The 14,831-nt window shown below is 41.6% G+C and overlaps 1 protein-coding gene across 11 annotated transcripts in view; it reads left to right on the top strand.

Moving 5' to 3' along the window:
• The window catches only part of RALGAPA1 (Ral GTPase activating protein catalytic subunit alpha 1), a 155,809-nt gene that overhangs the window by 63,678 nt on the left and 77,300 nt on the right, over positions 1–14,831 (top strand). For 9 of the 11 annotated variants that reach the window (XM_068160384.1, XM_068160383.1, XM_068160377.1 and 6 more), the window contains 8 exons: positions 1,518–1,694; positions 4,260–4,412; positions 5,882–6,075; positions 6,980–7,078; positions 7,874–8,029; positions 9,297–9,425; positions 10,421–10,546; positions 11,862–11,920. In XM_068160384.1, coding sequence (XP_068016485.1) covers positions 1,518–1,694; positions 4,260–4,412; positions 5,882–6,075; positions 6,980–7,078; positions 7,874–8,029; positions 9,297–9,425; positions 10,421–10,546; positions 11,862–11,920 — 1,093 coding nt within the window. The remainder of the gene's footprint in view (positions 1–1,517; positions 1,695–4,259; positions 4,413–5,881; positions 6,076–6,979; positions 7,079–7,873; positions 8,030–9,296; positions 9,426–10,420; positions 10,547–11,861; positions 11,921–14,831) is intronic. The other 2 variants (XM_068160385.1, XM_068160378.1) reach the window with 1 other exon arrangement.

Here is a 14,831-nt window from a genome sequence, read left to right as displayed (position 1 = left end):
CTTGGTAAACTTCTGTGCCAGCAGTTTTCTGTAAAGAGCCCTTATATCAGTTTCCCAATGAAGTCATTACCACGTTAGGAGCAAGCAGAGTTCTTGAGAGAAGCCATTGTGTTTACAGTGTACTAAACAAAACAGCACTGCAGTATTACTGTGCAAAAAGCAGAACAACAGTGAACAGGAGTTAGAAAGCAATATTTGGCTTGTGCCTGGAGAGTGTCCATCTGTTTTGCACAGAATATGAAAATGAGAGGTTACTTATTTTGGAAGTTACATTCATTCTTTTGAAAACACTTAGGTAAAACTTTAAAAAGGGCTCCTGCTGTTTTTACAGCTATAGATTAATCAAGATACTTACTGTCATGTGGGAACATTATTTGCTTTGTGAACATCACTGTGCTTTCTCTAATAATATAATTAATGCTTTTCATTCATTCTATTTCTCCATTTCCATTCTGGCTCAATAGGAAGGGGTCATTGTGGTTATTAGAGATTATGACTTCATGTATTATGTAAGGGAGAGATAATGTTTATATGGGAGAATTAATTGAATAACTTACAATTTTTTTAAGGATATGTAGATGTTGTGCAACTAAATGATGATTTTCAAATCTACAGTTCAGCATGACATTTTTTCTGTAGCTCTGAATAAGCCATTTGTTAGAATACCATGTAATAAAGCTAATAGAATAGAATAGAATAGAATAGAATAGAATAGAATAGAATAGAATAGAATAGAATAGAATAGAATAGACCAGACCAGACCAGATCAGGTTGGAAGAGACCATCAAGATCATCACGTCCAACCTATCAACCGACCCAACCCACCTAATTAACTAAACCATGGGACCAAGCACCCCATCAAGTCTCCTCCTGAACACCTCCAATGACAGTGACTCCACCACCTCCCTGAGCAGCCCATTCCAATGGGCAATCACTCTCTCTGTATAGAACTTCTTCCTAACATCCAACCTAAACCTCCCCTGGCACAGCCTGAGACTGTGTCCTCTTGTTCTGGTGCTGGCTGCCTGGGAGAAGAGACCAACATCCACCTGTCTACAACCTCCCTTCAGGTAGTTGTAGAGAGCAATAAGGTCACCCCTTAGCCTCCCCTTCTCCAGGCTGAGCAGGCCCAGCTCCCTCAGGCTCTCCTCATAGGGCTTGTGTTCCAAACCCCTCACCGACTTCGTTGCCCTTCTCTGGACACTTTACAAACAAATTTCTTAATGTCTGTTTCCATTATTTTTACTGTACTGTCATGCAGGTGCACTTACAGCAGATAAGCAGAAGGCAGGACGTGCAATAGGAATATCTTCTCCAGCAGTAGTGACAGTTTTGTGATAGAAATGAGAATATTTGTAATAGTGAATTGCTTTCTGTACATTTTTTAACAGTGTGTTAGTACCATGGGAGGTGCACATGCAAATGTTCCATAAAGGATTTTGGAGCTCCTTGGCTTTTGTTTCTGATACTAGTGGTATTTTTAGGTTGTATGTTAATACAATGCTTTCCTTGTACAGATTTCAGCTTTGGCACTGAGGCAGGAACCCCAGCTTCTACTGACGTTGATGCAATTTCAGCACAGCAACAGAGTGCTGAGGAGCAAGAAGTGGCCAGTCTCACTACTCTCCACATAGATTCCGAAACAAGTAGTCTCAATCAGCAACCATTGTCTGCTGAAGCTGCAACTATTACTGGTAAAGTAGTTTAAAAAAGCCCCCAAAAAACCAAGCCTAAAAAAACCCAACATATATTTCAGAAGAATGCAAGTTCCAGTTTCTGCAGTGAATCTATAATCTATATAAGATGATTCTTGGATTTCAGTGGGGTTTTTTGATTGCTATTGAAAAGTAATGAGTGAAATAGCAGAAGTGGAAAACCTTTGTCTGATTTAGTTACCCATATGATCGTTGGCTTGCTGCTAAATGTGTTTTAAAGCCTTCATGGTGAAATCTGTATGATTACCAGGGAGAAAATTCTTACCACATAATGTATACTAGATCTCTTACAATTGTCTGTCATCAAATGGGTAGTTTTCAGGAAGAGGTTTTTTTTTCTTGGAAGGCCTTGACAGTGCTCTGTCAAACCAGTGTATCATGGGATGCTTTTATGTGCATCACCCTGATCCCTCTTTGTGTTGTCTGTTGTGTAACTGGGAACTTGTAATATGCAAAATGTTCATTGTGCCATGTAAGATCAGTTTCTGTTTCTGTAACTTAGGAATTCTTTTTTTTCTTACAACTTTGCCTGTTGTTTCCATTAAAAAGTAAGCCTGTTAGGAAGCAGTGTTTGATAGCCTCAATTGATGAGCTGGAGGCTTCACTAGTTTACTTTGTAACTGTTCCTTCAGGGGGCAGCAGTTAGGTTAGCAACCACCAAGTCATGCAGTTAACTCAAACTGAATGGTCTCCTTTCTGAAAGAGAGAATCTTCCTCTGTGAGGAATATTTGGAAGAAGTCTTCTGCCAGATTTTGTAAAAGAAGTAAAGATGTCCATACTCATTTTCATACTTCTTGTTCCATCATTGTTACCTGCTACCATTTCTGTTACAGCCTTTGGAACAAGTACCTATCTGTGAAAGCTTGTACCTACATACAGCATCTTATTTTCTGTGAGAAACCAGAGTCTGCATTTTCTGAGATACCGAAAGACATCTTTACTTCCCCTGCCTCAGTGTTCATTCTCTAAAAGAGCCTTTCTGCTGAAGGAAGCGTGGTATCAGCTTTCTTGGACATTGTTGTTCAGCTTGTTCAACAATGTTCAGCTTGACCTTCATTTTCTTAATTTTTTCCTTTGCTGTGTGCTTGTTTAAAGCCCATGCAGTGAATCTGTTCCTTTTATGTTTGCTTTTATATGTTAACAATTTCATTACTGTTTGGTCTTTTCATCCAAGTTTGCCCTGTAATTGAACTGATAAGACTGCAATTAATGACTGAGTTGTCCATTGTGAGATTCTGTGGCTGTCTCTTCTTGTTGTTTGGACCACTGTTTTAGAGAGGCAGCTTTTGTGCATCACCTGCATTTGGCTGTGTTTCCTGAGGGAGCAGGACTTTGTGCAATTACACCACCTCTGTTCCACACCGCAGCAATGTCTGGAGCTCAGTGTCTAATTTCTGCTCAGTTGGCATAACAGAAAATAGGAGGAAAATCTTTTCTTCAGAGTTTTATGAAACGTAGGCAGCTGTCTAGTGAAAATTGTATGTATGCAGAATCTACAACAAGGAGGCTGCAGTGGGAATTCACTATGTTAGATATCAGCAAAGCCATGCAGAAACTCAGCCTCAGAATGCACTCTCAAGAAATGAGTTTTGATAGAATGGCTTAGGTCAGAAGGAATCCTAGAGACCATCTACTCCGACCTCCCCACCACGGGCAGGGATGCTGTTCAACTAGACTTGGCTTCTCAAGGCCTCATGCAACCTGTCCTTGAATACCCAACGCCCAGGAGTTTTCAGTGGTTCTGCCACTTAGAAAGCTACTTCTTTCTAAATAGTTCTGCTTTGAAGGTATTTTGAAGGAAGATTTTTACTTTTTGTGTCATATAGGCATGATTTCATATTCTAAGCAAATGGTTGAGTTTACTGATTTGCTGTTTACTAGTCCTAGAACAAGTTGAAGCCATAGTAGTATCAGTCAAATTTGGCTTCACATATGTGAAGGCATCTTTCAGTGTTTCTTAGAAGACTCCATAAGTTCAGCAAATTTTCCATATTATTTCTGTCCATTCTCTTCTATCATGTGAAGGTTTCCTGTTTATTTTCTGGGTTTAGAGGAAATACTACTCTTAACACTACAGAACTTTCCTCAGCCCAGTTGATAGGATAAATACCAAACACTGTCAGTTACTGGTTTGAAGTTTTATTTACCAAAAAGCCATTGTTCCAAGAAAATGTCTACTTGAATGCTTTGCTGAAGAGAAATTTTGGTAAGGGACTGTGAAGGGAAATTTGGTTAGTTTCACAACACTGAAAATGTTGCAGAACAAACACATTAAAAATCACCTGGACCTAAAACAAAGCTCCATGTACCTATCTGATGTCGATGTTCATCTCAGCTTTCCTGCATGTAATGTGTTTTCTTTCAGAGCACCATTCAGAGGCAGATCTTCTTACAGTTCTTAAATCTCTTCTTGCCCAGATCTGATATGTAGAAGTAGTTCAGTTTTGGGGGTTTGTTAATGCTGTGTTTAGACAACATTTCAGTAGCTCAAGAAAACAGAAAAGGCTTGCTTTTAAGGTAACTGTTAAAAATTGCATTTACAGGCTCTGAAAGTGCTTCTCCAATCCAATCTGCTCTTGGATCCCGATCACAGACACCCTCTCCTGCTACTCTTCATGCAGATCATATTGAGCAGAAGGATCTGCAGCTGGATGAGAAGCTCCACCACTCTGTTTTACAGACGCCAGATGACCTAGGCAATATCTGGAATAGAAAATACAAACCTGTTCTTTCTTTCTTTCCAGTGCCATGTAGTGAAGTAGCTAGTGTCACAGTAGCTGTAGAGAATCCTGTACAGGGCTATTGCCTCTGCACTTCAAAAAGCATTTTGTTGCGGTGATTTAAAAGCAAGCAGAAAACTTTGGCATTTTATCTTGCATTTCACTGGAACTGTTGGCAATGGGTTAATAGTTCACACATTTATAACTGTTCTTTTTAATGCTTAGAGTCATGGCAGCTTAATCTAGTCTGTTTTATCATTGCTGTACAAGCAGTAAGACATAATTTTAAAGTAATGTTCTAGTTTCTCCTTGGAGGTTTGTTTCATTTCCCTTTCATATTTGAACAAATCTCTAATTACTTCAACTGCCTTAGCTATTGGTGTGTTTACCTAGTAAATACCAAGTTCTCATTTCTCCCACACTTGGTCTTATGGAAACAGAAGTTCCTGATGTGCATTTGAAGCCCTCTAAGTAGCATACCGATGGTCAGGAATGTAATTGTTTTGCTTTGTAGGTTGTAATCCGCAGCCTAGAAACCATTAGTGTCTCTACCACAGTGGTCCAGATCTTCAAAACAAGAGGCAATGTAGTCAGGCTGAATTCAGATTTAATTTGATTTTGTATGCCTGTGGGAGCTGCAAGATTTTCAGATCTCAGCAAATTCTCATGCTGAGGTGTTTTGAAAATCTGTCTGAGAGGGACAGAAAGGAGATTCTGAATGCCTGCTGCTTTAAAGCTCATTAGCTGGTTTAGTGTGTCTGTTGAGATTTAGTGTGTCTGCTTAGCTAGGTAAGGGTGAACTAAGTGGACTTTAGCCATTATAATCTATTGAAGTTTTCTTTATATGGAGAAACAAGATTAATCATCTTCCACCTAAAAAACCCAGTTCATTTACACGGCACTGATGTATAGAGAGAACTAGTTGAGAGACTGTGGTGTTGGCTACTGAATGTTGCCTCATCACTTGTGCAGATTTACTCCTGAAAGAGCAGTAGCCAGATACAAGTTTTCTCTCCCCTCTCTTCAGTTTGCAAAATCATCTTTTGGTTTTATTGGGAAAAAAATGTAAAGCAGAAATGTCATTTTACTTGCAAGCAGGCAAGCGGAGCTCTGGAGATTCATTGCCTCCAAAGAATGTAAGACAGCAAAAGCAGTGACCTCACTAGGTCGGATCAGATCTTTATTTGGGCTTCAGTAGTGGCCTTAAATGTTATTTAGAGAATGAATATGAGAAATGGGACAATTCTTCCTCTACAGAGTTTGTTAATAGGCACATAGTTAGCTATATCCAGTGCTGAGGCGGCTCAGTGAGTAAGCAGTATCTTGCTCTGAAAGCCTGATCTTTTTTCCTTTTGGTTTTAAGAAAACTGTGTATGTAATAGTTATATCACAACTTTATTTTCTTGGAGAGGTAGGTCTCACTGTACTATTTCCTTTCATTACAGAAACTGCTGAATTCCCCTCAGAGTGTTGCAGTGTGATGGCTGGGGGAACACTGACAGGATGGCATGCAGATGTTGCTACTGTGATGTGGAGGCGAATGCTAGGAATTTTAGGAGATGTGAACAGCATCATGGATCCAGAGATTCATGCACAGGTTTTTGATTACCTGTGTGAACTGTGGCAGAATCTGGCCAAGGTAAAAGAACAGGACCTCTTCACCAACCTGACCTGAGCAAGTGCAGGGTCCTGCATCTGGGTCGAGGCAATCCCAGGCACAAATACAGGTTGGGCAGTGGCTGGCTGGAAAGTAGCCCTGAGGAGAGAGACTTGGGGGTGCTGGTGGACAAAAAGCTCAACATGAGCTCTCAATGTGCACTTGCAGCCCGCAAAGCCAATCAGATCCTGAGCTGCATCAGGAGAAGTGTGGCCAGCAGGTCGAGGGAGGTGATCCTCCCCCTCTACTCAGCCCTGGTGAGACCCCACCTGGAGTACTGTGTCCAGTTCTGGAGCCCCTATGACAAGAGGGATGTGGAGGTGCTGGAACGTGTCCAGAGACGGGCCACAAGGATGATCAGAGGGCTGGAGCACCTCTCCTGTGAGGACAGACTGAAGGTGTTGGGGCTGTTCAGTCTGGAGAAGAGAAGGCTCCGAGGTGACCTAATTGTGGCCTTCCAGTATCTGAAGGGGGCCTACAGGAAGGCTGGGGAAGGACTTCTCAGGATCTCAGGTAGTGATAGGACTAGGGGGAATGGAATGAAGCTGGAGGTGGGGAGATTCAGGCTAGATGTGAGGAGGAGGTTCTTCACCATGAGAGTGGTGAGACCCTGGAATGGGTTGTCCAGAGAGGTGGTCGAGGCCCCATCCCTGGGGGTGTTTAAGCCCAGGCTGGATGAGGCTCTGTCCAGCCTGATCTAGTGTGGGGTGTCCCTGCCCATGGCAGGGGGGTTGGAACTAGATGATCCTTGTAGTCCCTTCCAACCCTGAGTGAAACTATGAAACTATGATAGGGCAGAATTTCCAAAGGAAAAAAACCAACAACCACCACCGTGTATATTTGCACCACCCTTAAATATGTATCTTTTTGTTTTTAATAATTGCAGATAAGAGATAATCTTGGTATTTCAACAGATAACCTAACTTCACCATCTCCACCAGTTTTAATTCCACCACTGAGAATTCTAACACCATGGCTGTTCAAGGTAAATTTGAGCACTCAGCAGTGACACAGTAATGAAGTGCACGTGGGTCAGGGCAATCCCAAGGACCGCTATAGGCTGGGCGCTGACTGGCTGGACATCAGCCCTGAAGAAATGACTTGGGAATGCTGGTGAATGAGAAGCTTCAGTGTGCACCTGCAGGCCCAGAAAGCAAATCATATCCTGGCCTGCATCAAGAGGAGCATAGCCAGCAGGTCGAGGGAGGTGATTCTCCCCCTCTACTTTGCTCTGGTGAGACCCTACCTAGAATATGGTGTCCAGTTCTGGAGCCCCTGTTACAGGAAGGATCTGGACGTGCTGGAGTATGTCCAGAGAAGGGCCACAAGGATGATTAGAAGGTTGGAGCTCCTCTCCTATGAGGACAGAGTGGGGGAGATGGGGCTGTTGAGTCTGGAGAAGAGAAGGCTCCGAGGAGACCTAATTGTGGCCTTCCAGTATCTGAAAGGGGCCTACAAGAAAGCTGGGGTGGGACGTTTTAGGATGTCAGGTAATGGGTAGAAATGGGTAGATTCAGATTGGATGTTAGGAAGAAGCTCTTCATCATGAGGGTGGGTGAGACACTGAAACAGGTTGCCCAGGGTAGAAGCCTCATGCCTGGAGGATTTTAGGGCCAACCTGCTCTAGTGTGAGGTGTCCCTGCCCATGGCAGGATGTTGGAACTAGATGATCCTTGTGGTCCCTTCCAACCTTAACAATTCTATGATTCTATGTAGCTGCAGGAGTGTTTTAATGTGACTTTTTGATTTATTAACAATAAATACTGTTCTAAAACTGTAGGCAACAATGCTGACTGATAAATACAAACAAGGAAAGCTGCATGCCTATAAACTCATTTGTAAGACAATGAAGCGAAGACAAGATGTTTCTCCAAACAGGGATTTTTTAACTCATTTCTACAATATAATGCACTGTGGACTTCTTCATGTTGATCAAGTAAGTTTAATTATGACATTCAGGTTAATATAAATAGAGTAAGTAACAATGAAATTGTTTTCTCAAAACTACTGAATGGGTTTTCAGCTGAGTAACTTTGAACTTTGTCTTTGAAAATACCTGACTGATCTTATTCCTAAACTTTGATAAATATCCCTCATGGTCTTGGTTGTAATCAGAAATGCCTTTTTTTTTTTAATCTATGGACATCTCCACTTTTTGTCAACTAACAACCAGATTGCACTGCTTTTCTTGCTGTATTGTAAGTCTCCCTGGAACATGCTGTGTGTGGCCAGCAGGATTAGGGAAGTGATTGTGCTCCTGGACTAGGCACTGGTGAGGCTGCGTGTTGAATGCTGTTGTTCAGTTTTGGGCCCCTCACTATAAGCTGCAGCATGGAAGGAAGGGCAGTGAAGCTGGTGAAGGGTCTAGAGAGCAAGTCTTCTGAGGAGCAGCTGAAGGAACTGGGGCTGTTTAGACTGGAGAAAAGGAGGCTGAGGGGAGAACTCAGGCTGTGCCAGGGGAGGTTCAGGTTGGATGTTAGGAAGAAGTTCTATACAGAAAGAGTGATTGCCCATTGAAATGGGTTGCCTGGGGAGGTGGTGGAGTTGCCGTCATTGGAGGTGTTCAGAAGGAGACTTGATGGGGTGCTTGGTGCCATGAGTTAGCTGTTTGGGTGGGTTGGATTGGTTGATGGGTTGGACACGATGATCTTGAAGGTCTCTTCCAACCTGGTTTGGTTTATTCTAATAAAGGTTTATTCTAATAAACTTACTGCTCCCTACAGCTACCTGAAAAGAGGTTGTAGCAAGGTGGGGATTGGTCTCTTCTTCCTAGTAACGAATCACAGAATGGTGGGGGTTGGAAGGGATCTCTAGAGATCATCCAGTCCAACCCCTGTTCAAAAGCAGAATCACCACCCAGGAACACATCCAGGCTTTCTCCAGAGATGGAGACTCATTTACAGAACACATAAAAGCTAAACTGAATGAGTATAAGATGTGGCCTGGTATCAGTCTCATACAATAACATTCAAGGTGATGCTGATCTATAAAGTATACCACAGTTTATTTATACTCATATGAGTATATTTAACAAATTTATCTTCTTGTGCTACTCTTTGTTCAGTTATTGTTCAGTTATTCAGGAATCTGCTTTCTTGCTTTTTTCTTTCTGCCTTTGATAAATACTTGGCTCTTTTTTCATTTCCTTGTTCATCTTGTTGATATTCTTAACTTCCCCCCCCCTCCCCTTTTCTTCCTGCAAGGATATCGTCAATACAATCATCAAACACTGCTCTCCTCAGTTCTTTTCACTTGGCTTACCTGGTGCCACCATGCTTATTATGGATTTCATTGTGGCAGCGGGAAGAGTGGCTGCTTCTTCTTTCCTCAATGTAAGTATTCATCAGTTCATTCATGTTTATGTGAGCGTGGAATGGGTTTGAGAGAAAAGTGAGCAGTATTTTGTCTTGATTAGGGTGCTGACTTGTCCCCATAAGTCAGCGTAATGGTTGGCAAATACAGTGTCTCAGTGATTTGTTCTGGAACACTACACATGCCAGTCCTCTATAGGAAAGTGAAGGATGCAAAAGTGACTGTTGAAGCAGGGACTCTTGTTTTACTTCAGAGTTCTTGGATTTGTGGCTGTCATTTATCTGTGACTGAAAATGTTTTATAATAGATGTCCGTTTTGACAGTACCTTCATTTGAAAAGTACACTTATTCCTTCCTATCTCTGCTGTGCAATGACTTGATTCAGGCTTGAGAACTCAAATCTGCTAGTGTTTGCACTATTTGGATGTATTTCTCATATTGTTACCCAGGCAACTTCAGCCTTATATAGTAATACTGATATGATTACCTAGGTGCTGTTGGCCTTGCATGACTGTACTCTCTCAAAGTTTCCCAATACTCCCTTCCAATTGTCTGCGAGTTTTGACTGTTTCTCACATCATTCCCCCTCTAACCAACTATGAAATCCAGCCTCCCTCAAGGTACTCTTTGAAGCCTCTGTCAGCTTCTTACACTGTTACCTGTCATGTCCAGCAATGCCTCATGTCATGTCCAGTAGTTTTCCACATCCTGTTCAATTAGCTGATCCTAAGACCCGAGCCTAGTTAGCAGCTCAGTCATTTGTCTGTAATCCTAACAATTCCTCTGCTTACTTTTGACCATCTTGGAAAATGGGAGCATGGGGTGTGCATGAGTAGCAATCCATGGGGTTGTGGTCTCAGTTTGTTCAGCTCTGCAGAGTTTGCAGGAGAAAGGAGATGACTGTGTAGAGTTTCAACCATTGTTCTCTCTTAAGGCAGCTATACATGTCAGCTTCCTGACTGCTGTGAGAATATATATTTCCCCCCACCTTTTTTTTTTTTTCTTCTCATTTTAGGCACCAAGAGTTGAAGCACAAGTTCTTTTAGGATCTCTAGTTTGTTTTCCCAATTTATATCATGAACTGCCAGCTCTTCACCCAAACATTCCTGACATCGCTGTGTCTCAGTTTACGGATGTTAAGGTAGACATTTGTAAGAATATTTGGATGGTATTCAGCAACCAAATACATGTTTAATATGATGTTGTTTGCAGGATATACTAACTAAAAGTTAATGATTCTAATTTTCAGAAATCATTTCAAATAGATTATCAGTCTCAAGATCAAACTTTATACTTGTCAAACTTTAGACTACTAAATGGATTTTATAATTGCTATTAATAATAAAGTGGGTTTGTATGTTTGTGAAAGGAAATGATGTAGGCCTTTTGAAACCTACTCTCTTTAGAGCTGATTGCAGGGCTCACATATTTAATGAGCTGAGACAAGGAGATTCAAGATACAACACAGAATCACAGAATGGTAGGGGTTGGAAAGGATCTCCAGAAACTGACCATCTCTAGCCCAACTCCCCTGCTAAGCAGGTTTGGCTTAGATCAGGTTGCACAGGAATATGTCCAGACATATTACTGAATTTACTGGGAATTCACAAGTGGTGAAATCTACCTGTGTTTCTAGAGGCTGTAGAAAACCTCTCTACATCAGTATGTTCTTTTAGACAAAAAGCAAAGATGAAGGGTGACCTTACCCTCTCTATCATAACATGGAGTTGGGTAGTGTGCCAGCACTCTGAAAACAGGCAGGGCTCATTTTGTGTGTTTAATTGCTGTATATGTGTCAGGTATGATTGCTATGCCTAAGAAAGGCTCCCTGTAACTTTCCAAAGTGTTTCAATTTAGAAAGAGATGGTGGCTTTGAAGCTACTTCATACTTTACTCCCTTTCAGGGACTGATTTTGAATTTCTTCTTTTGTATTTCTACTGTATAATGGCTGTTTACCTGAGTTTTAATGAGAGGAATCTGCATCAGTTGAGTCAAAATTCTTCCTGAGATCATGCTTAAGGCTCTCTAGTGACTTGTTCTGTAGCTACTTGCAAAGACTTCTAATCAGTGTAACTGTGAAAAAAAATCTTTTTTAAACCTCGAAGTAATAGATTCTTTCTCTAATACCCTTTGCACTATTCACAGAAGCTGTCTTCAGAGAGTCTTTTGTTGTGTTTCTTTTGGCAAGAATTAGATAAATGGCTAATGAGCAGAAATTAGGCCAGTAACCTGTAGAATGTTCTTGGGTTAGCACAAGAACAAGCATCTGGGGCAGACTAGAAGCTCAGAGTAGTAGTAAGCTGGCAGTTCATCTGACCACAAGCACAGAGACTCAACAAAGCAACATGCCTCTGTGTGTGTGCTGGAATAAGATCCCATTTTTCTGAATGCTTTATGTGATGGAGTTATTGGTAAACCAGTGAATATTTTCTTCCTTTTTGGTTTTTTTTTTTAGGAACTCATAATTAAAACTGTGCTAAGTTCAGCAAGGGAGGAGCCATCTGGTCCTGCACGGTAGGTCATCAGAAAAAGAGCTAAATGAATAGATACTTTTATTGTACTGTTCTGAGGTGGAAATATTGGAGACCTTAGAGCAAAAGTTCATGTGTATATTTTCCATGGTTTCCTTTAACACTGTCACAACAGGTGAATTTGAAATTGTATCTAAATAGACATGTTGAAAGAACAGACAACTTCTGTCAGATCAAATGCTGACCTAGTCCAGTATCCTTTCTCTGATAGTGGATGATAGGAAAGGGGGTGTGTGTGTGTGTGTGTATATATAAATACCTGGGTAAGAATATAAGCTGTATGCTTTTCCAGCCTACCCTGGTGTTCAGCTCAGGGATTTTCTGTACTAGAGAGGCTTGCTTTTTTGTTTGTTTTTTTTTGGCTTTGGTTAAAGACAAGATTAATTATGAGGAAGGTATGGTTATTTTCTATTAGGCCACAGAAATAATGCAAGGTACATGAGCCCTTCATTATGGTGTGGAAAGGAAGCAGAAAATACTGAGCTAAGCATTAAACAAGGAATGATTGCTCTGATGCTTAAACCTAGGAATCTTCATCAAGTGGAGAACTTCAGAGAGAACATTCAACCAGTTTTCTGTTTCTTAATTTGCTTAGGATTTTGTTCCTCCTTATCTGTCCCCAGAGGCTTTCAGTTAGAGAGTCCTGCATGTGGTATTGGAACCGGAACCTGTAATGTATGCCAAGGAAGAGCACACTTGTGTGCTTTATGTATTTGAAGTGTTTATATATGCTCAACTAATACACTGTCAATTAACAAATACAAAATGTTAGGACTACATACCTGGAAAATGCTGCTGGAAAGATCATCTCATTGAAACTTAAAATCTGCTGGAAAAGCAAGAAGAGTTTTTCATCCATCCCATTTCCCTGATCTTTCCTTGAGCTGGTAATATCTTTCAACACAGGGGAAGGAAGGAATATTGAGAGTTTCTAATTTCATTTTTCACATTCTTTGGCAAAACAGAATTCTAAACAGCATAATGTAAATCCATTTGGTTCATAGCACTATTACTGATCCTGTGACACTGAAGCACAAAGTATATTTTAATCCTCAGTTCTGGCAATGTGGCTGGGAGAGAGGAGGGGAACATCCTGCATGTCCCCATAGCCTGTCTGGCTGTGAGGAAGTGTGTGTGTAGGAGCATGCCTAGCATTTCAGAAGGAAGAGTTATGGTGCCCCCAAAATGCAAAGTTTGATCCTATGTGTAGTAATGTTAAATGAAGATTAAAAAGGAATAGATTCCCATTGTCTCTTATGCCTTTTTTCTTCTGGGGTCAGAAGCATGTGTCTTCATTGTGGAGATGATGATGTCCCCACAGCTCCTGAAGCTTGACTGCCTTGTTCCTCAGTGTCAGTTTTTCCACAGTCTTTTGGTAATAACCTTCTCTGATGCTTCTTGCTTGACAGCAGTACAGAGTTCTCCTGGATTAGTATCAGAGGTCATATTTAGGATCAACATTATAGTTTTGCTGCATTGACTCAGCCACTAGTAGATGCTTAATTGCCTGCAATTTCCTGGGAGAGAACTGAGATTTCTTGGAACTTAGGTACACAGCTTTGTGTATCTCTAGCAAGTCTGAGTGCTGCAGTTGTTACCCAAGCTATAAATCTCTATTCCTTATCTCTTCCACAAAAGCAGTGTTTTGTGTGAGCTTCAGGGAAGTCAATTATCTGAAATGTGTTCTAGTCTCAGATCTCCATCTGTAAAGATTAATAACTGTATTAATAAAATACATTTTCTGCCACTGACAGTCTGAAAAGGGAAGTGATAGGGTGATAAACTCAGGGTTCACCTCTTCTTTGGCTTATGCTGTTACAGCAGTGATTTTTCAATAACAATATTATGGCCACATAACTACGCTGGGATTCCAGGATTCTTAGGAGAAACCTTATAGACTCCTGGATAATTAGCATGTCAGTGTGTCATCAGACGTGGAATGGTTCTCTTGAGAACAGACTGAAGGAGTTGGGGCTGTTCAGTCTGGAGAAAAGGCTCCAAGGTGACCTTATTGTGGCCTTCCAGTATCTGAAGGGGGCCTACAAGAAGGCTGGGGAGGGACTTCGTAGGATATCAGTGATAGGATTAGGGGGAATGGAATGAAGCTGGAGGTGGGGAGATTCAGGGTGGATGTGAGGAAGAAGTTCTTCACCATGAGAGTGGTGAAGCCCTGGAATGGGTTGTCCAGTGAGGTGGTTGAGGCCCCATCCCTGGAGGTGTTTAAGCCCAGGCTGGATGAGGCTCTGGCCAGCCTGATGTAGTGTGGGGTGTCCCTGCCCATGGCAGGGGGTTGGAACTAGATGATCCTTGTGGTCCCTTCCAACCCTGAATGAAACTATGAAACTATGTGAGGAAGAAGTTCTTCACTGTGAGAGTGGTGAAGCCCTGGAATGGGTTGTCCAGGGAGGTGGTTGAGGCCCCATCCCTGGAGGTGTTTAAGCCCAGGCTGCATGAGGCTCTGGCCAGCCTGATCTAGAGTGGGGTGTCCCTGCCCATGGCAAGGGGGTTGGAACTAGATGATCGTTGTGGTCCCTTCCAACCCTGACTGATGCTATGATTCTGTAGCAGGAAGAAAATTTCTGTAGTAACCCAGACATAGAGTTGCCTACTCTTCTGTGCACTAAAGATCTATTTTCAGAGTCAGATTACACAAATAGTCTACATTTGTTATTAAATCCATGCTATATACTTACTTAATTTTGTTCAAAAGGATTGAGAGGCATACTATGGGAATACCAGCAGTGTAGATTGCTATTCCTCCTCCAAGACTGGAGTGCATTTAAAACATTCCTGGCAGTAGCTTGCCTGAATTATCCTGAATTTTCTCAAAGAAGAAATTTTAGATAGAGTGTTTCAATACTCATCTTAATTTTTACAGCCAGGTTGGCTTTATG

Source organism: Melanerpes formicivorus, unplaced genomic scaffold (assembly GCF_026170545.1).
Source record: "Melanerpes formicivorus ecotype bairdi unplaced genomic scaffold, bMelFor1.0.p_v2 SCAF_49, whole genome shotgun sequence".
NCBI classification, from domain to species: domain Eukaryota; kingdom Metazoa; phylum Chordata; class Aves; order Piciformes; family Picidae; genus Melanerpes; species Melanerpes formicivorus.
This window is presented reverse-complemented; position numbering and strand designations above follow the sequence as displayed.